Here is a 22,973-nt window from a genome sequence, read left to right as displayed (position 1 = left end):
TGGCGTTTTAAAAGCACAAGATTCATAAAAAATTCGTTTATTTCATATTTAGACTTGTACATTTATCGCAAGTTTTTTGTTTTCATCAGAATAATATTTCAGTGCAGAAGTCGCACGAGAGTATTATATGGAACGGAATGGAATGAATGTTTGACATCACAATAAAAAGATGTTCATAATACATCCTGGCAGTGATCGGAGTTGTAACTTTAGTTCAAGAGATATTTAAATGTATTTTATAATTTGTTTTACCATGTTGTACTCGACCAAACATTCTCATCGCGTTTCTATACGATAATAGTATACGAGAAAATATGTACTATATAAATTATTACGAAAAAAAAAATACCTTAAAAAACAAAATGCACATACTCAGGCGGGACGCCTAAATTTGAATCGAGATTTAAATTCGGAACTTCCACAGCGTGTATCACTTCGTAACAAAATACATTATATTTACGTAAAACTTAATTTTTTATACGCATATATAAAACTTTAAAAGTTGAAGTTAATATGAGCTCACAAGATTTATAATGTTACAAATAAACGGAGGTAGATTGAAGTCAACACCAGTGGAACAGCGAACCAAGCAGAACCAAGCACGTATTCAATTGAATGAATAGTTAAAATATATTTAAAGTTCACAAATGTTTTGCATTCTTAAATTTTGCGTCACTGAAGAAAGCCCGAACGATGAACCGAAAAACGTTTGTGAATTTTAAATCTATTTTAATTATTCGTTCCATTAAACACGTAGTCACTTAGTTCGCTATGCGACCGGTGTTGCTTCTGATTTGCCTTCGTTATTTGTAACTTTAGAAATTAAGTTTTACTATAATAAAAATAAAATTAAATGCTATCATTTTATCATTTTATTATGCGTATCATTTTATATAAAAAAGAGACATCAATCGTAACGTTTCACAATCAATCGATAGTGACAATAGTTAAATTATTTTTCTATCAAGTCTCGTCTATCAAGAGTCTGGAAAATACGTCAAAATTTAATTCAATATATAACTGTTAAAAATATAATCTACTTGAATGACTCACTCGTATTATTTATATATAGGGAGCATCCCCATATATACACATTGTCAAAACGATTTCTGCAGATGTAATGATTCAGGTACTACTGTGATGAATCAATGGATAAACTATTCGAATATATAAATTGATTAAAAAGTAATAAAAATAAGGGTAGTTCTTGCTAAATTCTAACCACGTTCTCTTTGCGGCTCCTCCAGCTTCTCTGTACGAATAGCTATTTCCATTCTCTGATGAAAGTTACAGCGAACTTCAATAAAATAGCAACGTATCAAAATATATTTTTGCATCTATCTCGTTTGGTCTATATCCTGAGCTGCTGAACAGAATAGATTTTCAAATGTTACACAGATCGACTTTCATTCACGCGTTAAGTAAAAATTGGAAGTACAAAGTATAGTAATAGCCTATGTCTCTCTTGGACGTTTCGTGACGATCTACTGTTATCTCGCTACTGTTCTCGGATTCGTTCGTCTCAATTTATCAAAAAACGTAGCTGTGGCTCGCCGAAGGAACGACGACGTTCTTTCTTTTCGACTCAATCATCTGCATAGTGACGTAATGGAAACTCGTTTTATGCAACCGAAAAATATCTCTTGTCGTACTTTAAACAGAGTACACCTGTAGCTTATTAATCTTCGCTTTTTCCTCCTCTGTGTCATCTCGGCAGATCATAAGCGTATGAGACATACCACATGTGACAGCAGTAACATATAAACCTTCTAAGGCTTTCACCTCCATTGGGGTTGTCGAGGACTTTCGCATTTCACCAAAACCCTACGATTGAGAAACATCATAAATTACACTAAGAAATATTTAACCGATGACTCGTGTGATTTATAAAGCATAAAATATAAGAAATATAGAATATTCTAAAACTATTTCGAACGTATCGTTGTTCAAACAAATTATAATTCTAGAATGTTCTGTAAAGGATGTCCTCTCGAGGCATATCTTACCAATTCTCCAAACGTAGGACTGGCACCCCAGGCGATAACTGAATCATCAGCCGCGACCACTACGCTTGTCTGTGAGCAACCGACGCAACGAATTTCCCAGCCGGATAGATCCTGAATAGGCTTGGGATACATGTTGGCCTCGCCCGTGCGTTTTGACTGGCCAAACATCAAAGCAAAGCCATGCACGTTAATCGCGATGCTGTATGTGCTGCCGCAATGTACCGTTCTAACGCCACGGTTGGGTGGCTCCAAGAACTTGATCAGACGCGGCACCAACTCGTCGCGCTGCTCGTTGTGCCCGAGACGGCCGACTCCGCCAAATCCCCAGGAGAACGCGCGGCTTTTGCTGTCGATCGCAACCGTGTGGTAATGACCGCAGCTAAAGTCTGTTATCTCGACGCGATCCAACGGTGTCACATGGCCGTCCTTAGTCCTCTCAACGTATAGAACGATTCTTTTAGGCACTTTCTCGTAGTGAAATGCCATTTTTGTATTCGTAATGAAATATTTGCCATCGGTGTTATGACCTAAAGCACCATATTCCGGACATCCGAACGAGTGCAGACCACCCTTGATGTCTAAGATCATGGAGAATTCAGCACCGCATCCTATTTTAACTATCGGCGGTCCTGAGTATTTCACTTTAGTGGCGGTGACGATACAGGCATCTGATTTTCCGACTCCGCATTGACCCAGTTTGTTGTCGCCAGCAGCAAAAACTATACCTCGGCTTGTTAAAAATAGAGTATGGTTGCGCCCACACGATGCTCCTATGACCGTGTGTCCTTTTAAGGCTTCGACTTCAGTGGGTTCATCACGACGCTTTGTGTCTCCAATACCCAATTGACCTGCAAGGATTGTACAAATCCAAGAAATATTGTTATAATCACAGTAAACCGAAAATAAACCAAGATATATTGCAAGTTGAATTTTTTCTCTCCATATTAAGAAATAATTTACCCAATGTAAATAAATATAGAGAAAAATTCTTAGACATCGACTAATTCATTATTAGAGAAAAAAATATTTTTCACAAATGTTATAAAGAATCCAGTACTATGGTAAGATATACGGATTTATAAGTACAAATCTTATAATCTTACAATTGTGTAAAAAGATATGTATTGTCACACATTTTTTCTTTTTGCTCACCTTTATCATTTTTACCAAAAACGAGGCATCTATCATCCTCTGTAACAATAATATTGTGGGAGGCAGCAGGTCCAGATGCAATCAAACGTACTCTTGCATTATTCAAATTTTTAAAGGTGTGCGGCGTCCATAGGCTACGTCCTACATTTGCCTTTACCCCCTTAGGTGGTGCTTTACGACCAGCCATTTCCCAATTAGTAAGGCCACACATGAGCAATGTTCCAGGCTTGCCCCAGCCACCCTAAGACAGATATTATCATTCATTTTATTTAAAATGCTCAAACAGATGTGTTATCAAAAAAAAATATATATAAATTTTACATTAACGAATAAATCTTATCAATAAAGATGTATAATCAGTTTTACATTTATATATTTATCTATGATACATTGCATCAATGTTGCTTGCACTAATTCAAAATTTGTATCTTACATTACAAGTAGGGTTGCACAGTTAGCAACAATGTAAATGACTCACAAGTGATGATTACAAAATAATTATAATGCAATTCAAATATTAGCAAAATCATCCAATATAACTTGGTGCAAGTGTTTCATCTTAAACACCGTGATGACTAATTTTTCTCTTCAATGACATACAGTTACAAGCATCAATGTAAGAGGACGCGCTGCATCACGCGACCGAGTGCATCCCTGCGTATATCTACGGTACAAAACGGGGGATCACCTCCGGTGCCGGCAGTTCAGGCATATTCGCGACATCCGCGAGCATATCCTCGGCGGCGTCCTCGCCGGCGTTAGAGCCGGCCTCGGCGGCGTCGTCGACCTCCGAGTCGTGCTCGCTGGAAATGTCCTCTTCGTCGTACTCGACCTTGCGCGACTTGGCACGGCTCTTCTTGCCGCCCGTGCTTTTCCGCTTGGTTGACATCGTTGTTCTTGTCTGCGCGCAGCGTCCTGCCGAAACGTCAACGTGCGATGATGAGATCCCCTTCGTCTCTTCCTTTCTGTCTCTCTCGCCCGGAGAGAAAGTGACACAAGTCTCTCGGCACTGATCTCTTCGCTGATCGGTGCTTTGACGCTCGACGGCGGCGTTTACGCGGACAGCTACGGTGACATTTATCGATGTAATGGCGCTAGAGCAGCCGTGCCGCGCCGCCGACAAATCGACAACAAAAACGCGGCCACCTGGCGCTCAAAAATCATAATAAAACCATGCTCCCGCGATAAGTATATACATACATAGTGTACATACAAAGCGAACCTCGCAGTTTATGATTGTAAATCGCCGGGGGCGCGCTCCGTGTTTCCGAACGTTCCGGCCGCGGCGGAACGCGGCGGAAACGGACCGCGACGGAACCGGGAAAATTCGAAGCGCGACGCGCCAATTGGCGGCAGGTCGCAGATCGCGGTGTAAAGGTTCTCGCCGTTGCAACCTGGGCTTTATCGATGAGGATGTGAGACGGAACGAACTGGGAGATTCGAATGCGGCGAACGGACGTTGCATGCCAACGCGATACACTCTTCTAGATTCCATAGGCGCAACAGGTTACATTGCACTACTATACGAACTGACTATAGCGCGACGATGTGCAAGCGGAAGAATCTTATTCCAAAATGCACACGTGTGTGCAAATTGAGCGCTCACTTTTGCGCGCCTCTATTTGCAAATTGACATTGACGTCGCATATTATTGCTATTATATTATTGTGTTCTTCAGCGAGTGAATCTAATTTTTCGAGTCCTTCAAGGTATGTCGATAAGAATGTATATGTTGCTTTCTGCTAAAAAGAATGTGAGAAAGAGATGTTCAGAGACAGAAGTGGTTCAGTTGCAAAGATAAAAGGCGATTCTCGGTTATAAAATGTTTATTGATTAGATAAAGGAAGGATTGGAACATGATTGTGAACACGCGTGCTATGTTGTTATCAAATTGTGTACGTCACGTGCGAAGGACTCGCATGCTCTGCATGTCTGCAGGCTGCAGGCTGCAAAATATCGTGGTTGCGCGACGATTAATTTATTGTTTGTGTTTATATCCGTTAATCGTGTTTGCGCGATGGCGTCTGACTGGTTAGAGGAGACCGCGTAATCTCGCCGTCGCCAAACGCCAAACAAAAGCTGTCGAGCCGATAAATAAACTCGATGAGAGATTATTACGTGCGATAAGGGAACTACCGCGTATCGTTTCGCGATATGCGATCGGCGAACGCACGCGCGCGCGCGCATCCACCAAAGCCAATTTGCCGATTACAATTAGTGTCCGATTTCGCAACAGTTTCGTCGGGTTTTTCATTTTTGGTGTACAAATAACGCGAGCCTCGCGTGTGTAAACTTTTGACACATGACATGCCAGATTTAGTCGGATATAAATTAACAACGTCGTGGAGTAGGACGCTCTGCTTTTACAGTCTCGTTCGAGCGATGTGAGCGATGAAAACAAACACGAGCATCTGACGTGTTTACTTTAAATGTGACAGTTGCGATCAACGCGGTTAAAAATAGAAATCAAATTTAAAATCGAGTTTCTGTGCACTCGAGAAGCTTAGGATTGGCCAAGTATAAGAACTGTCGATTTTAAATAACTGAATGGCTATTACGATAAAACAATAAGTTAACCAAATATCTGTTTACAATGATATCTGTGTGTTTTTACTGTTATCGGCAATATTTTATTTTCTAAATCGCATGGAAACAGAACAAATGATGCTGATGAATCGCAATAAGGATATCAGAAAATAGTTTTACTTGGAATTTTCCTTCGATAGCGTTTTATTGCACGTTTTTTTACACGTAATGAATAATAATACACATATAAATGTATACTCACAGCATGATTTATTTAATTTGTTATTTCATTTTGACTAGTGAGATTTCTCTTCATCATTCGAGATGAACATCCTGCAAGTGAAAAATATCGAAGTTGTTTCGTCGCTCTATTTGTAACACACACTCCGTTTCATTTCAATTACCGGTGATGAGAAACAGTACATGCAGACGAAACTTACATATTTCATATACGACAGAAAAATGTCATAGACCATAGTCATAGCGTTCGTGTAAAGTACTCGATAATGCAGTGGCACAAAGAGGAAATTGATGCATTGCGTAGGAGGCCAGAAACAACAATCGACCTAACGAGACGAGTTTCAGCAAATTACTTACAAGAGAAACGTTTCGATGAAGCTTTTTAGCGCCTTTCTTTGAATTAATAATTTATAATTATATAGCTATGTTTTTTATCGTTATTTAAATATTCAATTCATAAAACTGTATCTCACGTACTTTCCATGTAGTGCAAAACTTCATTTTCACCTCCTCGCAGATTTCTTCAATTTTGCGATGCTCTAGTATCCCGAGACCGACGAAAAATATCGCCAGACACGTGGGACTCGCGATCGTTTGGTCGAGAAGTGTCTTCTTGACGACCGACTTTGCACTCTTACCCGGGAATACTCTATCCAAGAACATGTAAAACCAATGGTGAAACGGACCTTGAAGTAGTCCCACGACTGCCATGTTCCTGGTCCTCAAGTAATCGTGCCCATACACAGGGTTGCTGGGAACCACTGTCATTTCCTCGTCTTCCTCCGACGATGCTGCCACAACACTATTCAAGAAGTATTTGTTGGAATAGTGCTTCCTCCAATGCTCATTACGCTGCTGAATCGCATCGCCCGCTGCCATCATCAAGCCACAACTCACAGTGTTGGTGACAAACAGATATTTACCTGGATATATATATATATATATATGTAAATATATATAAAATCATAGGGCTACAAAAGAAATTGTAATCTTGAAGTGAAACTCACTTACCAAATAATAGCTGACGTAAAAGACTCATTTTTAAAAAATTATACGTTACAGAAAAGAATGATTCGTTTCGGCCACGTTTGGATAGCAATACGCGTAATATCACAATAACTGATAGATTGTTCAAAGTAGAAATGTCTCTTGCTATTTACTACTATTAATAATCGTGTGATTCTTGATCCTTCGATGCTTGTGAAGACGGTACGTTAGTTGGATATTGTTACGTGACATAACTTCCAAACTGGCCAAATGCTCGATGTTCCTCGAGTGCGGTGGACACCTAAATATACTATGCAGCAACGATTTTGCGAGTTATCATCGTGCATCGAGAGAGTCGCAAGTTACTGTTTAGCGAAGCCGAAAGCTCGCTAAATATATTGGACGCCGCGACGATCAAATATTCCGTCGTTGCGCAGTGTGAACAATACATCTTATCTTTCCTATCGCGAATATTTTTTTTTAATTTCCTTGACAGATAGGATTATAATGCACAAGAGCAATATGTAGCTTTATCAAGAACTAATCTTACATGTTTATAACGCAATTGTTTTTTGATGGAATATCGAAATTATCTACTTAAACTATTTTTATCTGAATAGATTGTTAGCTCTCGATAAGAATTTGTTGCAACTGTTTCTGTAAATTAACTGAGTGCTGAAATAAAAAATTTAAGAGCATTGAAATGGCAAAGCAAGTATTAATTTCTAATTTTACAAGAAAATTTACTAGTGATGTAACAATTATTCTGTACACAAAGTTGCAAGGAATTCTTATTAAGACAACAATATCGTAGCATTTGGATTTTCTGATTTTTATTAGTAGTCAAAATTGTATAACTTAATTACACAATATTGTTTATTTTGCCGCAACAGCTTTAGGTTTTGGCACACCTTCTCTGAATCCATTCCTAGAAGAGCACATGGTTATCAGTATATGCATAACATTTATGAATCATGTTAAAAGTTAAATAATATATTTTTCTCATCCATTAATAATCTAATAAAAAATATAAAAACAATTATTAAAAAAATCTGGTCACCCTCTTCGTCGATTTTAGTATTTATTGTTTAATTATATTCTACAATTTATAAAATTTATAAAATATGAATTCAAAAATTATAAATTTAAATCAACTTACTTAAACTTGCGGCGAACAATTTTAAGACGACGCATACGACCAGTACCAGTAGTCTTCCTCCTCTTAGCTTTGACCGACCAATTATCTATAAAATTATAAATATGAGTTAAATTAATCAAAATTTATTCCTGCAATATATGAATATATCTAAAAAATACACACGTATATTTCTCATGTGCATGTTTTATAACAGTACAAAGTATCAACTTACATGAACGCATTTTCTTTTTTGGATAACCACACTGAGCACATTGTGATTTTTGAATGTGGTACGAGCTATTACCACATCTCCTACACAATGTGTGCGTCTTATTACGCCGCTTACCGAAGCTGGATGTACCTTTTGTCTGTGAACATTGAAAAACAGCATGATGAATATAATCTACATTTGGTGAAACAGAAATTTCAATTAGACAAAGAAAACCATAGCAGTAACCAATGTTATGAAAGACATTAACTTAGTGATTACATCAGAAATAATAAATAATCGTACAGAAATTAAATATAATCTATAAGAACACTAATTTCAACGTGGTAACACGTAAACATTTATCATAACCTACACGTCTGAATTATATACGAATTGTGCGAATCTACGTTCTCCCATCAGATACTATTCGATTATATGCATTCCGTAAAAACTTAAAATATCATTTTTGAACCAATAAACTGCCTGAAAATTAAGATCGCTATGAAATAAAACGATTCGAATTACTTAAATACATACCATCTTGCCTTAAGAGCACTCTGAAAAGGAAGGAGTATGGCGTTTCGAGTCAATGCGTTCCTTCGTTTAATTTAACCTGGCCAATAGCATGGCCATTATTTGGAAGACGTGACCAGCGACCTCTGTAGTTAACAAGAAGTAATATCGCAAGCAAATTTAATATTATTTTTACTTGAATGGTAATTACGTAGATTTGCAAAAAGAAAAAATATAAAGAATAGTATATTGAGATAACGTTGTACTAAATCGAAAAAATTGTATGTTTACATAACTTATATCAATTTTATCAATTAAGATAGTCACAAATGAACAAAAATAAGACTAATTCAGTGAAAATCAATCAATTACGAGGGTTGCCTTTTATATTTCGGGAATGGACGATCCAGGTGTTGCCATCTGACAACCGACGTCCCTAACGTAAAGTTCGACTTTTTGTCAGTATACTTACTCAGAACGTTTTGATGTCCATGCGCCATTTGTGTTGTTTACAGTGACATGAAAAATTGATGTCGGCCAAGAAATGGAATTAAGTCGTGAACATTTCCGTACGATTATTTTTTACAAGTTTCGACGTGGATTATCTCAACAACAGTGCATCGATGAACTTAATTCGACTTTTGGCGATGAAGCACCATCAAAAATCACTATATATCGATGGTAAACGGAATTCAATCGTGGCCGTAGTTCGCTTAGTGATGAATTTCGTGAAGGTCGTCCAAAATTGGTTGTTCCAGAAAACATTGATGCTGTGCGTGAACTGATATTACAAGATCGTCATGTGACTTATCGTGAGATTGAGGCATCCTTGGGCATTAGTGGGACCAGCATACATTCAATATTTCATGAACATTTGGCTGTCAAAAAAATTTGTTCGCGTTGGATCCTATATAATTTAACAATTGCTCAAAAAAAGGCTCGTGTCGATTGGTCGAAAGAAATGCTCAAGAAATACGATTGCGGTGCTTCAAAACACGTCTATGATATCGTAACAGGTGACGAATCATGGATCTATGCGTATGAGCCCGAAAGTAAACAGCAGTCGACTGTATGGGTCTTTCAAGATGAGCCAAATCTAACAAAAGTTGTTCGCGCACGAAGCACTTCGAAGCAAATGGTCGCCTGTTTTTTTCGGAAAAACCGGACATGTGGCAACTGTACCATTAGTGCAATGTCGGACGGTCAATTTTGAATGGTACACAACCATTTGTTTGTCAGAAGTCTTCGGAAAAATAAGGGAAACCAACCGCCGAAGACGCATCATTCTCCACTAGGACTGAAAAAGTCGAATTGATGGGTCATCTGCCGTACAGCCCTGATTTGGCACCCAATAACTTCTTTTTATTACCGTAAATCAAAAATAAATTACGAGGTCAACGTTTTTCGACGCCTGAAGAAGCGGTTGATGCGTTCAAAATGCATGTTTTGGAGGTACCTCAATCGGAGTGGAAAAAGTGCTTCGAAAATTGGTTCAAGCGCATGCAAAAGTATATTGATCTTCATGGAGAATATTTTGAAAAACAATAAACCCATGTACGATGATTAATTTCCTTTTTTTGTTTCTCTATTCCCGAAATATAAAAGGCAACCCTCATATATGATTCGATTTATTTTCACTATATTTTTAATACATTTGACAAAAACAAATCAGAAAAATAATGATTACAATCGATTAAATTTCTATGAGTGTGTCGGCGTTCGTGAGTACTTCAAGAGAATGCTGACTACCAGATGTCACAACATGTTGAGCTCCAACTAAGCAATCTTTTAATTCACTGCCTTCCTCGATAATACAGCCATTACATAGTATGCAGTTGTGGATAACACACCTGCGATTATAAATTTTCATTTAATAAATATGAAATATTAAGCACAATACACTTATTTCAGACTTACCTTTGCTTAATAGTTACATTTCCCATTATTACACTTTGGGATATTCTAGTTTTCGATTCCACCACGCTATTAGGCCCAATATAACTATGTTTTAACGATGTTTTCTCATGGATTTGCGAATTATTATCTATACGACATTCCTGCATTTGTGTACTATGTACAATTGCTGTGCTTGAAATATTTGACAAAGGCAGCAACTGGCTATTATTTTCATTATTCCACCATTCTAGTACCTGTGTAAAATATTCTTTTTTGTTCTATATTATAATCACTTTTAATAAATGCTTATATAAAAAATTAAATTAAAAAAATATATATACATAGCTTTTTTTGCATTAGGAACTTTTTTTGTATTATAATATAGGAACTATATGTAATAGATACATTACTCTACCTTAGTATTGGCAAGATGATACATTTGCACAGTGTTTGCTCTAAGGCCATTTCTCTTGTTTGACACATAAGCATAACATCTTATTATGTCTCCATAATATGCTTCTTCCAAATCTGTATTATGATCATTGAAAGCTGACCTTTTACTTATTGTGTTATCTAAAAGTTTCTTTGATACAAAACGGAAGATATCTTGCTTTAAATCCACTTGTACCATGGAAGTATTTTTGTCATCTATAGATTTAGGCTTTAATAACTGCTTACTAATTACGTAAGGCAATAATTCACCTTTCAATGTGCTAAAAGTCCTGCAATATATTTTTATGTATAATTAAGCTTTAATTTAGTTTCTTTTTTATTTTAACGATAAAATAACTTACTTATTAAATACTAAGAAGTCCAACACCCATTTACTAATAATATATAAATGGGCATCTAATAGCTTAGAATAAACAGTATATTTACTACCTCTTCTAAGAAGTTTCTGTGAAAAACTAATGGTTTCTTCAAAGTCAGAAGCAGAAGCCAGTAAAATTAACCGATTTGTATCATCATCAATACAAATCAGATCTGTTTCTGGTTTTTGTTTATTTTTTGGGCCTGGAGTTATAAAATTATCTGGTATGCTTGGAGTAGGTAACATCAAAGCAGTTATACTAGCTTTATGCATTCTATATAAATTTATAATATCTGATAGATCAATATCTGTGATCAAATCACAAGATATCACTACAAAATCTGTGTATATCTTTTCATGAATGTGTCTAATGGCATCAGCTGTACCAAGATCTTCAGCTCCTGGAATTCCTATAATATCCAATTTGATTTTTAGACCTAATTTGTCTAATGATGATAATACGTCAGATTTTATTGTTTCAGAGACAATAACAATTGCTTCCTTAAATCCAAAACGTTCAAGAACTTGCAATGGATACCAAATCATTGGACTATTTCCAATTGGGAGCAGACATTTGGGTTGACCTGCTGTAAGTTCTGTCATACGAGAACCTTTTCCTCCCGCAAGCACAATAGCTTGAAATTCAATGTTGTAACCCATTTGTATTTTTATAATCTACGATAAAATAAAACAATGTTCAAAACATAGAATTTGATAAAAATATCTTTAATATAGCGAAATTATATTATATAATGAATCTTTCATTCCTAAAATAAGATTATTTTTAATTATTCATTAATTTAGTATTAATTGAGTTGTATTATTAAGAATATTTTTACTTCTAGAATTGCATTCTAAATATCAAAAATCAAATAAAAATATTCAATTATATACTTTATAATTTGATTCTGTGTGAGTGTAAACAATCATAACATATGAAATATCATTTGTACTGTCATATCATCTGATATTATCGTCATGTACAAAGAACAATATAATTAGCAAGGCAAAAGTAAAGTTACATAATTAAGTTCTTCAAAAAATTATAAATTTAATATTTTCTTACCAACAAATATTTCACAAAAGTTCAAATTTCAATCACATTTACAGATGACAACTGACTACAATGTGCTGTTTGAGAAGAGGTTATTGGTTGCTTTCTAGAAAGAGACGTAGAGGCGTAGTGCGTTTTTCAGCTAAAAAGTATTGTACAAAAGTGTTTTATTGGCTGCATATTATCTAAAATATTTTAGATAACAACTAGCCAATAAAGTATTTTTATTTAATACAGTGTTTTTTGTTGGAAAACGGCCGTAGTGTCGTTTATTTCATTTTGAGTGTAGAATGCTGTTGTACTTTTTTTTCTCATTTTCTTCCATATTTTCTCAGGGGATGCGACGAAATTCGGCAGAAAAAGCGTCCCAGCGTAATCGGCCCGGTGGCCGCTCCTCTCAGGTTTCTCTCTCGGTACAACGAAGTGCGCCTAGGGAGAACAGTTTTCGGCTGTATGGTGGCGTTTTATGAAGTTAGCAGCACTGACAAATTCTCTGGTTCCCTTTTCTATGTCGTCCTTTCTCATGTTGAGTGGTTCAAGCGTGCTGGTACTGGAGTAAACAAATTAGAAATCGCAGGTAATCTTTTCTCATAATAACCATCAAATTTTTATTGATGGTATAAACAATGTCTTAAGTTTCTTTGCGTATTCAAGCAGTTATATTTTATTATTAGCACAAAATTCTTGTGAGATATTTACGTGTGAAGCAACCAGTACGCGCTTTCTATCACCTGAATTGTGGTTTTATTTTAATAATATAAAAAATATTTTTCATAAACAAATATAACATTTATATTAGTATAGTTGTTGGATTTATATTTTATGTAATATAAAATGTAATTATATATTTACTAGCTTTATTGAAAGTTAGGTTAGCATTTACTATAGGGAAGCTTATTGGATATATAAGTTTATTAGTATCTGCAACATTTCCCAGAAATTATAATCTTTGTAAAATAATAAAGTAACACCTCAATTATGGGTATAAATACATGAGCATGATATTTATGAACTTAATTTCAGCCATGGTGCGTATGAATGTTTTAAGTGATGCCCTGAAGTCTATTAACAATGCTGAGAAACGTGGCAAACGTCAGGTGTTGTTGAGACCCTGCTCAAAAGTAATTGTTAAATTCCTCACTGTCATGATGAAACATGGTAAGTATGAAACATAGTAACTTGTTTAATATGATATGTAAAATATTCTAAATCAATTATATTTTCTCTAACCTGTATACTGTTCTTATCAAGGTCTTATCTTTGTTTTATATTATCTCCTAATGATTTTAATATTAAATGTTTTGATTAAATCTTTTAAATCCTCTTAAAAATTTTCTAAAATTTACTTAAAAGATCAATTTTTATTTATGTTAAACTAATGATCTTTTAAGATTCTTGAAGTAGTTTATGATATTTCAAGAAAATATTTTTGTCATATTTAGGTTACATTGGAGAATTTGAAATTGTCGATGATCACCGTAGTGGAAAAGTAGTGGTGAATCTTACTGGAAGGTTGAACAAATGTGGTGTTATTTCACCTAGATTTGATGTACCCATCAATGACATTGAGAAATGGACCAACAATCTCCTTCCTTCTCGACAATTTGGGTATAATAAGTATTTATCATATAATAAGAAAAAAAATGAAGTAAACTTTCATATATTTATGAGAGAGAGAGAGAGAGAGAGAGAGAGAGAGAGAGAGAGAGAGAGAGAGAGAGAGAGAGAGAGAGAGAGAAACAGCTTATCATAAAGTCTGTTATTGTAATTTTTGATTGTAACTTGCTATGCATTATTTTAATGTATATATTTTTGTAAGATGTTCATGACATTTAATTTTCAGCTTTGTCGTATTGACCACCAGTGGAGGGATCATGGACCATGAAGAAGCCAGGAGGAAGCACCTGGGAGGAAAAATACTTGGATTTTTCTTCTAATTTTTTTATTTAATTAAATAAAGATATTACGAAAAAATGTATGTAATACTATTGTATATTTCTTTGAATAACCTATTTGAATATCATAGTTTAAAGAATAGATTGTTTCTATGACATAGATTGTGACAAAATTTTTGGAAATTAGATATTTTAGTTATAATGTTTTGAAAAAGGACAATATAGTGGGAGAAAATATGGCTGAGAAAGAAACAAATACATTTTTCCTTTTTTCTTACAGCTGCGGCCTAATATTCACTGCCAGTAGTGAAAATATATAGTTTATGCCACATATACTATAGATTTTCAGTGCTGGCAATGAATATCGGAACGTAGCCTAAGTAATCAAAACAAAGAAAGTGTTCTCTATTGTCAAGACAGTACCTAAGGGAATATGTTCTATTAGAGTGCAGCACGTGTTAACCTAGTTGGTGGCGCTGAGTATGCATCGAAACAAGCCAAATAATCGTTTTCTAATATGTCTACTGTGATATGTCACATCTTTTATCTTCAAATCGAAAACAGTTATAAATAATTTTGTATTATTGAAATACGACTACTTTTAACATGGCAAAGACCAAAACAATTAGCAAAGGTTGTCCTAAGTGTGAGCAGCAGGTATTTAAATACATCTCGTCACATTTTGTACATATTTACACTTATTTATGCATTTGAATGATTCATATGCATATAAAATTATGTGCTATTTATATGCCACAATGCCTAAACTTCATGAATAAATATATTTATTGCATAAAATTAACCTTTACATATTTTTGGTGTATATATTTGAGATATAAATATTTTTAAAAATGGAGAACCACAAAAATTAAAGAATATTATGAAAAAGATGTATGAAATTCTGTGTGTATGTGAAAGTAAAATAAATTGTGAAATTCTAGCAGTTTGAAGAACAAATGTCCAATATTAATAGTTTCAAATTATGTCTGTGAAAGAATTTGTATTAATATATGAGTCATTTTATTATTTTATTGCATAATGTATGTACTCTAAATTAAAATATATATTAATAATAAATTTTATTAATCTTTTTATAAGGTACCTGTTGCCTGTAAAGCTTGTCCTTGTGGACATTCCTTCTTTAATGCAAGACGCAATTCCATAAAAAGTCCACCTAGTCCTGATAGTGGTGTAATGAAGACAAGGCGAACAAATCGAATTAAACGCGAGAAACCAAATTATTATGATGCTTTGGAGTATGATAAGCAGACAAAAAAAAGTGCCAAAGTAACATACTCAATATTTCATTTTAAAAGACCAATTTTAGAAAACTTTAAAAACAAACTTTAGAAAGCAAAATATAAGCAAAATTATATGTTACTTTTTATATTAACTTCAATATATAATTTTAGTAGGTTGCGATACTGTTTCTTCTTTTCTAAAAATTCATTTAAGAAATACAACTCTGCAAAATATAAAATAATATAGGATAAAATATTTTACGTATTATATATTTAAAAGTTTGCTGTTCTGTTATCTTAGATCAGGAGGACTACAGATGTTGCAAATGATATTGATTGTCGACAGTTGAACAAGAAGAAAAAACGGAAAGGAAAGGGAAAGGGCAAGAATGGCAGTAGCAATGGTATAGGTGATGACGATGATGAGATGGAAGGCATTAATGGGCTATCACCGGAGAAGCAGCTTACATGTTCACTCATATTACAAGAGTTGAATAACAAGATGAAAGTGGTAGCTTGGAAACCTACGTGAAACATGGATATACACATCTCTTGGACGGTTTATATTTTGTACATATTAATTTTATTTATATTTTCTAAAAGTTTTCAGATATATGTTAAAGATTACGTTAGCAACCAGAATTTGTACATATGTAAATAGCATACAATGCATGATATATGTCATGTCTATGTTATATGAAGAATAGTATGTATAAAAGAGTAAATGTGAAGTCAATTCTTTAATTTGATTTTATAAGTATTTGATATGTTTCAGGAAGAATTACGTGCAAGAAAATAAATGATGAATCAGTGTTTAGAGTTGATTTTACACATTCAAGGAGTTTCTGAATATTGTAATGAGTAGTTGAGGCGATGACTGGCTAAGAAGACTGTTTTAAAAGAAATGCATTTAAGAAAGTTACTATTCTATACATAGTTCGTCATATAAATCATTATTTGATTATATTAGTATATTATCAGTTATAAATTAAAATTTTAAATGCATTTTTTTTATTAGTTGACGTTTAATCGAATTTATGTGATATAAAAGAAAATCTCACTAATTAAAGTAAACGAGCTATTTCCAATATTGCGTATAAAATTATTAGTAATTTGAATTAATAGTTTTTTTTATGTAAAACATTCCTCAAATTACATACACTATTTTTTATAAAGAAGTTAATGTCTGTTTAATTTGAGAACTTTTTATAAGCAAATATATAATTCTAAAGAAAAGGTTTGTTGGAATGTTTTACTTCCTATATTTTTATTATATTTAACTAAATAGTTATAAATATAATTTACAACTTATATTTAATTATTTGAAAGTGAAGGAATTGTATCACGGTTCAAGAGATAACAATCGATCTTGGGAAAGTTTAGTAAGCGCTTGTGGCGTTTTGTGACAACTGTTGTGATTTATTATCTTCCTATTACACATTAGATTATATCACTCTTCGTTAACGATCACATTTTCAAAATAATTTACTCTTTCATGGTAGTGTCCCTCTGACGATTGTTATTCTCAGCGTTTACGGGCAGCTTTGTTGTCGAGTTTGATGCCTCGTTGAAGACCAACAACATAGGCAGACCTCCTATGACCATACACGTGCCCATACACAGGAAACACACGGTGTAACTTCCGGTTACGTCGCGCAAATAACCTGAAATGTATATATATTATTGCGTTATTACACGATCAGTAGAATAGATAGATATTGATCAGTAGAATAGATAAATATTGATTGCAAGATACGTAAAAATAATACAATGAGAAACAATTTCTGAAACGTTCTTGTATATGCGAATACAATTATATAATTTATAAGAAATCATATAGACTCATATCGACACATTCTCCAATTTGAATGTAAACTATATTGAAAATTCAGAATTCACATCTGCTATACTTGAGAAAAGACGTGGCTTCGTAGCGCTATAAGGTGCGATTTATTAATAACAAAGCTACGACGTGTACCCTCGTTTCCCTGTACGCTTGATAACGCGATGAAGTGTCAGCCTTCTCCAGCTATGTACAACATAAACTTATATAATGTGCATGAGTTGCTCTTTGCGGAAAGCCGTACAGTGCACGTTTTTCTATTATCTATCGTGTTACAATGTTAAGGCTCCTGACCCGTCGCTAAAGCCATAACGGATCATGACGTCAGAAGCGAGAGATCGTATCTTTCTTTCTTATATTATACAGTAAAAGCCATATGCTACTGTATATGCGCTGTATATTTATATTTAAGTCGGGATCTTGGATAGCAAAGTAACAAGAAAGATGCATTTCAAGCGCGTTGTACATTAGCAAAGGCAACTCTTTTTATATATATATATATATAAGTATGAAAATATTTATACGTGTGATCTTTGTCAGAAACATAACATATTGTAATCGTAATTTTGTAAAAATATCTGTGCAAAAAAGGAAACAATATATTGTTGACATCACACACACATAATCGTGAACTGCGCTCTGCTGTCTAGAATTAAGAGAACGAGTACCTGCGAGAGGTGGAATAGAGATCGCGCCGACGCTTTGGAACATCCTCACGAGACCATAACTGGACGATATCTTGTCTGTTCCGTATTGGTCGGCGAGCAGGACGGGAACTAGGAGGAACCAACAACCCAAGCACAGTCCGTACATGCCAACGGAACACGCCAGCACATAAAAGGAATGAGCCATCGGGATCGCCAGGACCGCCACACCGGCACCAACCACGCTGTTCTCAGCAACATGAAACAGGATTCATATGTCATCAATCAATGAACGTAAGAATCAATAAGCGCAAAGTCATCATCAGCTAAGTCTTGGCCGGCCAATTTGGGCTCCTCGATGTTACCTTGACGAGAATATCGACAGAAGTAATCAAGTAACATTTTAAGTGATATCTCTCGCACTAAATGCAATCTTTAGCAATTATATCTGATGTATCTGATTTGTTTATAATTATAGGACGCATACACGGACAGAATCGTGTTCACCTGCCGATGTATCCTTTCCGCCGGTCGAACAGCTTGAGATCGGACAGCCAGCCAAGACCGAGTCTGCCGCACAGGTCGAGGACGGCGGAGATGGCTACTAAGTAGCCCGCCTCCGACTTGGTGTAGCCGGCGGCATGCACATACGCCGGCAGGTAATACAGCATGTACGGACTGCCGGTGGACATGAGACTGACGGAGAAACACATCATGATGAACTGCGGATTCTTCAACAGCGACAGATCGATGTAGCGCGTCAGCCGCTGCATCAGGGTGACTTTGGACGCATCAATGGACGACGCTGTTCGCGTCAACGACGACGACGACGCCGGTGGGGGCGGTGATGGAGGCGGCGGCGGTGGCGGCTGCTGTTCCGGTGCACCCACCGCTGTTGCTGATGATCTCAAAGATCTCAAGGACGACCGAGCGGCTTTGTAGACGCACGTGGAGTCCGTCGATAAGTCCTCAACGCTATGCAGGATGCTGGAGCTGCGGATCTTGGAGATGGGCTTCATGCGTAAACCTTCGCCCATCACATCCTTTTCCTCGTCACTGTCGGTCAGCTCGACTGCCACCACACCGCCACCGTTTTGATGAAACAGCTCGTTTAGCATATTATGCCGAGTGGTCGGGTCATTGGCGAACAGCAGGTCCAGCTTCTGCTGCTTTGACTTGTCCCAATCATGAAAACGAAGATGATCGATGAATTTTCAAGTCGCAAGTCTGTCGAGCTTTACTCGGGGTTAGTGAAATTAGCGTTTAAAGAACAGCCCGACTCTACCTGCTCCTCCTTCTCTTCCCTCTGCTGGATCTGCTCCTCGTCGGGCGCGTAATTGTCGTCCAACGGCCGGTACAGCGTCGCGCTCACGCACACGTGCAACATGCAGCCGCCCAACAGTAGGATCGTGCCGTGAAAACCAAAGTTCTTCACCAGCAGCTCGATGAGGAGCGGGAACACGAAGCTACCAGCGGCGGTGCCAGACACGCAGATCCCGTTCGCCAAGGCGCGATGCTTGTCGAAGTATTGCGACACCAGAATTATACCCGGCGTCGTGGACAAACCGCCACCGATACCTGCCGGAGAAGAGTAGTACTCTTTTTTTATTTTTCATATCTTTCAATGACAAAAATTAAAATCAATCGATGTAACGTGAGATGTCCCGACAACATGCAAAATGTATGATCGACAGGAAACAACAAGTAGTTGAAGGCGAACGTAGTTGCTCACGAACCTGTCAGCACGCCAAATGTAAAAAAGAGGTGTATCAGTCGCGTGGCGAAGTAACTAGTTGTAAGTCCTAGAGCGCAGAAAAGTCCTCCCACGAAAACCACCGTCCGACAGCTGTACTTCTGGCAGAGCATACTCGTCACCGGAGCTGCGGACGGGACATCGATCGTTAGCGCGACCCGATAAAATGGTAGATTAACATGAACATTTCATTACGTTATCTCTCGTTTGTAGACCTCGACAACTCGGGATTCGCAGTCGATTTTGCCCTGTAGCAATAACTGAATAATCGAAAGCGGTTGCCGCAGGTTTTGGCAGATATCCCATTCTGTACTTATCAAGTACCTTTCTAACCGAGACCCCGAGATCGCAAAATTGTTAAAGTTCTACGCCGCACTTTCGCATCTTTAGACCTCCATTTAGAGCGATTTCCAATTCTTCTTGCTTAACCACTTCTCTCTTGTATTTACGCTTCGTGTTTTATTTAGGAAAGGAGAAAGAGAAACAGTGGTCGAAGTGGTAGAAGCGATACGCGTCTTCGCGCATCGATTAAAATAAAGTAGATTTCTCACGAGCGTCGCGCCGGCAACTTTCACCCTCGAGTGAAGGTCATGGAAACGGAACAGTTCGAGCGAGTTCAATAGAGACTCACGAGTCCAAAGCGAGAACATTCGAAGGCTACCGGAAAATCGCTATTGACGACTCACCGAGCGCCAGACATAGGCACGTCAGAATCGCTGGTATCCAAGACGCGACCGAGGCGGACGAGTCCTTGAAGGTCTCCATGACCTCGACGTAGAGCACGCCGTAGGACTTGACCAGACCAGCAACCCAGAACTGCACGAAGAAGGCGCCGAACACGACCACCCAGCCGTAACCGCCGTCCAACGGCACGTACGTGGTGTTTCGCGGTTTCCTGATGTCGCTCCTCTGGGACTTTTTTCTCTTCGGGGCCGTACATCTGGCGGACCTGTGATGGAGGTCTTTATTCGAGCATGCGATCAATCACAGATCAATTACAGATACAAAACCAATCACGATGATCAGCTGTTAATAAGCGAAGGCTATAATTAAAAGCTAAAGGGGAACTCAACCCGCGCAATTTTCGTTTTTTCTTTTTTTCTTTTTGTTTTCTTTATAATCTCTTATTATTAACATCGCCGAAGAAAAAAATAATATCTCTTCACGATCGTTTCCAGAAAGCTGTCCCTTTAATTAACGGCACGCGCGTTCTTCACGACACAACTAATGAGGCGAAGGTGAACTGGTGAAGCTCGATCTTCACGACAGCGGAGCTGGTGAAACGAACGAGATTGACGTCATAGCACACCCGGTATATATCACAGTCAAGTCACCGACCTGAGCTCTCGCGATTTCGCGATGAGCGGGCGAGCAGTGAGGCTGGATATCGTCAGCAGGTTGTCGTTGTCATCGTCATCGTTGACGGTACCCTCCGGACTCTGCAGATGCGGCGGCACGATCGGCGTCGACGTCGCTGTCGTTTGCACCGCGAGCGAAGCCGGCCGCTTCGGCGACGGTGCTCCGGCGATTGCGCCGCCGCTCAGGTCGAACACCGGCGCCGAGTGGATGGAGAAGAGCGAGCCCAGCTGGTTAGCCGGCTGATTCATGTTCTCGTCGATGATGGCGGCGACGCCACCGCCGACGACCATCTCCTGCGACGACGACACTGCCGCGGTGGCCGTGCGATCGACGCCGAGGTCGACGTCGACGTCGACGTCGCGCACCTCGGCCAACGACGAGCCGCCGTGCCCCGGATACGGTCGGCACTGTGCCGTATCCTGGAAGCTCCATTCCCGCGGTAACGACATATCTTTTCCTCGGCGGCTGCGACGGCGGCGACTTCCTCGGTGGCACCGTGGGGACCGTAATGCATTGGATTATGTTATTTACTTGATTCGTTCGAGGTTTTACTTCTTCTTCTACAGCTCTCTCTGGTTTAACGGCTCCTCGAGTTACCTCACTCGGTCTCTCAATCTCAACTTGCTACCACCTGGTGCCCACCCGCTTCGCCTGCCTCTTCCCTTCTCCGCTTGATGGAGAATGGATCCACTTTTGTTGGAATAATAATAAGGTCTAGCCGTCCTGCTGACGTTACGGTCTTCGGAATCATGCAACCCTCGCGGTTGCCGTCGTCCTTCTTCCACGTTCTTCGTCCACTTCTCGTGTAGCGCGAGCACCTTGAAGGCTTCGGTGGCTTAACGTGCTTGGACGCGGAGAATCGAGATCGGAAATATCGCAGCTGGACAATCAGTATCCTCATGTACAACACCAAGATATCTCGCTGGCACTCGAGAGCGACGGTCGCGTAAGCTCTCCTCTCGGTAAATATCGCGAGGAAGGGTGCGCACGCAGTCATCGAGGGTTGCCACTACGTGGAAATTCACGGAGGGATCGATACATCGTCGCTAGCAGTGGTGACGCGCAGGGCCATCTTCGCGGAAATCACCCGTGCCACGTGAAGACCGCACACGCGAACGCACCAAGGGTGGAAAAAGAAAGAGAGCGAAACTTTCGGATAAAACCGACGATTCGCCGATCGGAATTCGCCGCTTAACATCATGGGACGGATGTACCCGTAAAAAAAAAAATGGAGGAAAAATACGAACGAATTTTTAGAAATAAGAATAATCTTGATGATGTCACTATGCCCGAAGTGCTTTGCAACAGAGTGTTGGCAGTATTGGCCGCACTGAACAAACAAATTGTTCCGATAAACAAACGTTGCGTTACAACTGCGTGAAAATGCAAAGTCTTTTGTCAGAATGAAAAACCGCGCGTGTCGCTTTGCTCGGAATAATTAGCAATTAGTACTATAATTAGACAAAGTAGTCGCAGTAATCGGACAAGTCTCGATTACGATCGAAAGAGCGAGCAACTTCGGGCAGAATATAGATTTATGCTATTTCAATATAGCGTAACGTGTACGTGAGGAGACGCAAAGCTTTCTAATGAGGGAAAGAGGGAGATGAGTCACTATCCTGAAGCGGTGTACTTTGCATATATATAGAAGAGTATCGGCAATTAGGCAAACTTCGATGTGTCTAGGAAGTCTCCTTCGCTTCG

The 22,973-nt window shown here is 38.0% G+C and overlaps 7 protein-coding genes across 14 annotated transcripts; 2 read left to right on the top strand and 5 right to left on the bottom strand.

Moving 5' to 3' along the window:
* Positions 1 to 21: 21 nt before the first annotated feature.
* LOC105182206 (protein RCC2 homolog) lies at positions 22 to 4,357 on the bottom strand. The gene is made up of 4 exons (XM_011139467.3): positions 3,847 to 4,357; positions 3,159 to 3,399; positions 2,007 to 2,854; positions 22 to 1,824 (listed from the first exon to the last, which is right to left on the bottom strand). The coding sequence occupies exons 1-4, from the start codon at positions 4,045 to 4,047 to the stop codon at positions 1,654 to 1,656; spliced, it is 1,461 nt and encodes a 486-aa protein (XP_011137769.1). The 5' UTR covers positions 4,048 to 4,357; the 3' UTR covers positions 22 to 1,653.
* Positions 4,358 to 5,873: 1,516 nt separating this feature from the next.
* On the bottom strand, positions 5,874 to 7,423 carry LOC105182190 (mpv17-like protein 2). 5 transcript variants are annotated; one of them, XM_025298448.1, is made up of 4 exons: positions 6,936 to 7,423; positions 6,402 to 6,847; positions 6,125 to 6,317; positions 5,874 to 6,017 (listed from the first exon to the last, which is right to left on the bottom strand). In XM_025298448.1, exons 1-3 carry the CDS (start codon positions 6,961 to 6,963, stop codon positions 6,150 to 6,152), a joined length of 642 nt encoding a protein of 213 aa, XP_025154233.1. In that variant the 5' UTR covers positions 6,964 to 7,423; the 3' UTR covers positions 5,874 to 6,017; positions 6,125 to 6,149. The 5 variants fall into 5 exon arrangements, with proteins under 5 accessions (XP_025154233.1, XP_025154234.1, XP_025154235.1 ...); XM_025298449.1 differs by having other exon boundaries at positions 6,125 to 6,250; XM_025298450.1 differs by lacking the exon at positions 5,874 to 6,017 and having other exon boundaries at positions 6,024 to 6,250; positions 6,932 to 7,423.
* Positions 7,424 to 7,727: 304 nt separating this feature from the next.
* On the bottom strand, positions 7,728 to 8,902 carry RpL37-1 (ribosomal protein L37-1). The gene is made up of 4 exons (XM_011139425.2): positions 8,798 to 8,902; positions 8,282 to 8,417; positions 8,071 to 8,155; positions 7,728 to 7,839 (listed from the first exon to the last, which is right to left on the bottom strand). The coding sequence occupies exons 1-4, from the start codon at positions 8,798 to 8,800 to the stop codon at positions 7,788 to 7,790; spliced, it is 276 nt and encodes a 91-aa protein (XP_011137727.1). The 5' UTR covers positions 8,801 to 8,902; the 3' UTR covers positions 7,728 to 7,787.
* Positions 8,903 to 10,383: 1,481 nt separating this feature from the next.
* eIF2Bgamma (eukaryotic translation initiation factor 2B subunit gamma) lies at positions 10,384 to 12,652 on the bottom strand. Its single transcript, XM_011139413.2, has 5 exons — positions 12,547 to 12,652; positions 11,464 to 12,155; positions 11,085 to 11,391; positions 10,691 to 10,923; positions 10,384 to 10,623 (listed from the first exon to the last, which is right to left on the bottom strand). The coding sequence occupies exons 2-5, from the start codon at positions 12,138 to 12,140 to the stop codon at positions 10,467 to 10,469; spliced, it is 1,374 nt and encodes a 457-aa protein (XP_011137715.1). The 5' UTR covers positions 12,141 to 12,155; positions 12,547 to 12,652; the 3' UTR covers positions 10,384 to 10,466.
* A 270-nt stretch (positions 12,653 to 12,922) lies between these two features.
* LOC105182167 (40S ribosomal protein S15Aa) lies at positions 12,923 to 14,564 on the top strand. Its single transcript, XM_011139401.3, has 4 exons — positions 12,923 to 13,111; positions 13,558 to 13,692; positions 13,977 to 14,142; positions 14,378 to 14,564. The coding sequence occupies exons 1-4, from the start codon at positions 12,988 to 12,990 to the stop codon at positions 14,469 to 14,471; spliced, it is 519 nt and encodes a 172-aa protein (XP_011137703.3). The 5' UTR covers positions 12,923 to 12,987; the 3' UTR covers positions 14,472 to 14,564.
* Positions 14,565 to 14,797: 233 nt separating this feature from the next.
* LOC105182147 (UPF0547 protein C16orf87) lies at positions 14,798 to 18,129 on the top strand. 4 transcript variants are annotated; one of them, XM_011139388.3, is made up of 4 exons: positions 14,798 to 15,086; positions 15,528 to 15,716; positions 16,017 to 16,240; positions 16,446 to 18,129. In XM_011139388.3, exons 1-3 carry the CDS (start codon positions 15,036 to 15,038, stop codon positions 16,200 to 16,202), a joined length of 426 nt encoding a protein of 141 aa, XP_011137690.1. In that variant the 5' UTR covers positions 14,798 to 15,035; the 3' UTR covers positions 16,203 to 16,240; positions 16,446 to 18,129. The 4 variants fall into 4 exon arrangements, with proteins under 4 accessions (XP_011137690.1, XP_011137680.1, XP_011137671.1 ...); XM_011139378.3 differs by having other exon boundaries at positions 14,804 to 15,086; positions 15,972 to 16,229; XM_011139369.3 differs by having other exon boundaries at positions 14,805 to 15,086; positions 15,972 to 16,240; positions 16,450 to 18,129.
* Sln (monocarboxylic acid transporter silnoon) lies at positions 17,071 to 22,231 on the bottom strand. Its single transcript, XM_011139682.3, has 7 exons — positions 21,249 to 22,231; positions 20,597 to 20,859; positions 19,894 to 20,037; positions 19,443 to 19,735; positions 18,665 to 19,332; positions 18,182 to 18,402; positions 17,071 to 17,334 (listed from the first exon to the last, which is right to left on the bottom strand). Exons 1-7 carry the CDS (start codon positions 21,716 to 21,718, stop codon positions 17,156 to 17,158), a joined length of 2,238 nt encoding a protein of 745 aa, XP_011137984.2. The 5' UTR covers positions 21,719 to 22,231; the 3' UTR covers positions 17,071 to 17,155.
* Between the last annotated feature and the right edge of the window lie 742 nt (positions 22,232 to 22,973).

Source organism: Harpegnathos saltator, unplaced genomic scaffold (assembly GCF_003227715.2).
Source record: "Harpegnathos saltator strain DR-91 unplaced genomic scaffold, Hsal_v8.6 scaffold219, whole genome shotgun sequence".
Classification (NCBI taxonomy): domain Eukaryota; kingdom Metazoa; phylum Arthropoda; class Insecta; order Hymenoptera; family Formicidae; genus Harpegnathos; species Harpegnathos saltator.
This window is presented reverse-complemented; position numbering and strand designations above follow the sequence as displayed.

What these genes read in the sequence shown, in the direction of transcription:
- eIF2Bgamma (XM_011139413.2), bottom strand. Translation starts at nt 12,140, where the DNA reads ATGGGTTACAACATTGAATTTCAAGCTATTGTGCTTGCGGGAGGAAAA. An exon ending in GACTTCTTAGTATTTAATAA is followed by an intron (nt 11,392 to 11,463) that starts GTAAGTTATTTT and finishes AATATATTGCAG; the next exon opens with GACTTTTAGCACATTGAAAG. An exon ending in AATGTAACTATTAAGCAAAG is followed by an intron (nt 10,624 to 10,690) that starts GTAAGTCTGAAA and finishes TTATAATCGCAG; the next exon opens with GTGTGTTATCCACAACTGCA.
- LOC105182206 (XM_011139467.3), bottom strand. Translation starts at nt 4,047, where the DNA reads ATGTCAACCAAGCGGAAAAGCACGGGCGGCAAGAAGAGCCGTGCCAAG. An exon ending in TTTTGGTAAAAATGATAAAG is followed by an intron (nt 2,855 to 3,158) that starts GTGAGCAAAAAG and finishes CAATCCTTGCAG; the next exon opens with GTCAATTGGGTATTGGAGAC. An exon ending in GTCCTACGTTTGGAGAATTG is followed by an intron (nt 1,825 to 2,006) that starts GTAAGATATGCC and finishes TCTCAATCGTAG; the next exon opens with GGTTTTGGTGAAATGCGAAA.
- RpL37-1 (XM_011139425.2), bottom strand. An exon ending in AAAAAAGAAAATGCGTTCAT is followed by an intron (nt 8,156 to 8,281) that starts GTAAGTTGATAC and finishes ATAATTTTATAG; the next exon opens with ATAATTGGTCGGTCAAAGCT. An exon ending in ATTGTTCGCCGCAAGTTTAA is followed by an intron (nt 7,840 to 8,070) that starts GTAAGTTGATTT and finishes GTGCTCTTCTAG; the next exon opens with GAATGGATTCAGAGAAGGTG.
- LOC105182167 (XM_011139401.3), top strand. Translation starts at nt 12,988, where the DNA reads ATGGTGGCGTTTTATGAAGTTAGCAGCACTGACAAATTCTCTGGTTCC. An exon ending in AAACAAATTAGAAATCGCAG is followed by an intron (nt 13,112 to 13,557) that starts GTAATCTTTTCT and finishes ACTTAATTTCAG; the next exon opens with CCATGGTGCGTATGAATGTT. An exon ending in CACTGTCATGATGAAACATG is followed by an intron (nt 13,693 to 13,976) that starts GTAAGTATGAAA and finishes TGTCATATTTAG; the next exon opens with GTTACATTGGAGAATTTGAA.
- Sln (XM_011139682.3), bottom strand. Translation starts at nt 21,718, where the DNA reads ATGTCGTTACCGCGGGAATGGAGCTTCCAGGATACGGCACAGTGCCGA. An exon ending in GCGAAATCGCGAGAGCTCAG is followed by an intron (nt 20,860 to 21,248) that starts GTCGGTGACTTG and finishes CCTCCATCACAG; the next exon opens with GTCCGCCAGATGTACGGCCC. An exon ending in GGGAAGAGAAGGAGGAGCAG is followed by an intron (nt 19,333 to 19,442) that starts GTAGAGTCGGGC and finishes GATTGGGACAAG; the next exon opens with TCAAAGCAGCAGAAGCTGGA.
- LOC105182147 (XM_011139378.3), top strand. Translation starts at nt 15,036, where the DNA reads ATGGCAAAGACCAAAACAATTAGCAAAGGTTGTCCTAAGTGTGAGCAG. An exon ending in GTCCTAAGTGTGAGCAGCAG is followed by an intron (nt 15,087 to 15,527) that starts GTATTTAAATAC and finishes TCTTTTTATAAG; the next exon opens with GTACCTGTTGCCTGTAAAGC. An exon ending in AGACAAAAAAAAGTGCCAAA is followed by an intron (nt 15,717 to 15,971) that starts GTAACATACTCA and finishes CTGTTATCTTAG; the next exon opens with ATCAGGAGGACTACAGATGT.
- LOC105182190 (XM_011139445.2), bottom strand. Translation starts at nt 6,963, where the DNA reads ATGAGTCTTTTACGTCAGCTATTATTTG. An exon ending in TTTACGTCAGCTATTATTTG is followed by an intron (nt 6,848 to 6,935) that starts GTAAGTGAGTTT and finishes ATATATATCCAG; the next exon opens with GTAAATATCTGTTTGTCACC. An exon ending in AGTTTTGCACTACATGGAAA is followed by an intron (nt 6,251 to 6,401) that starts GTACGTGAGATA and finishes TCGTCTCGTTAG; the next exon opens with GTCGATTGTTGTTTCTGGCC.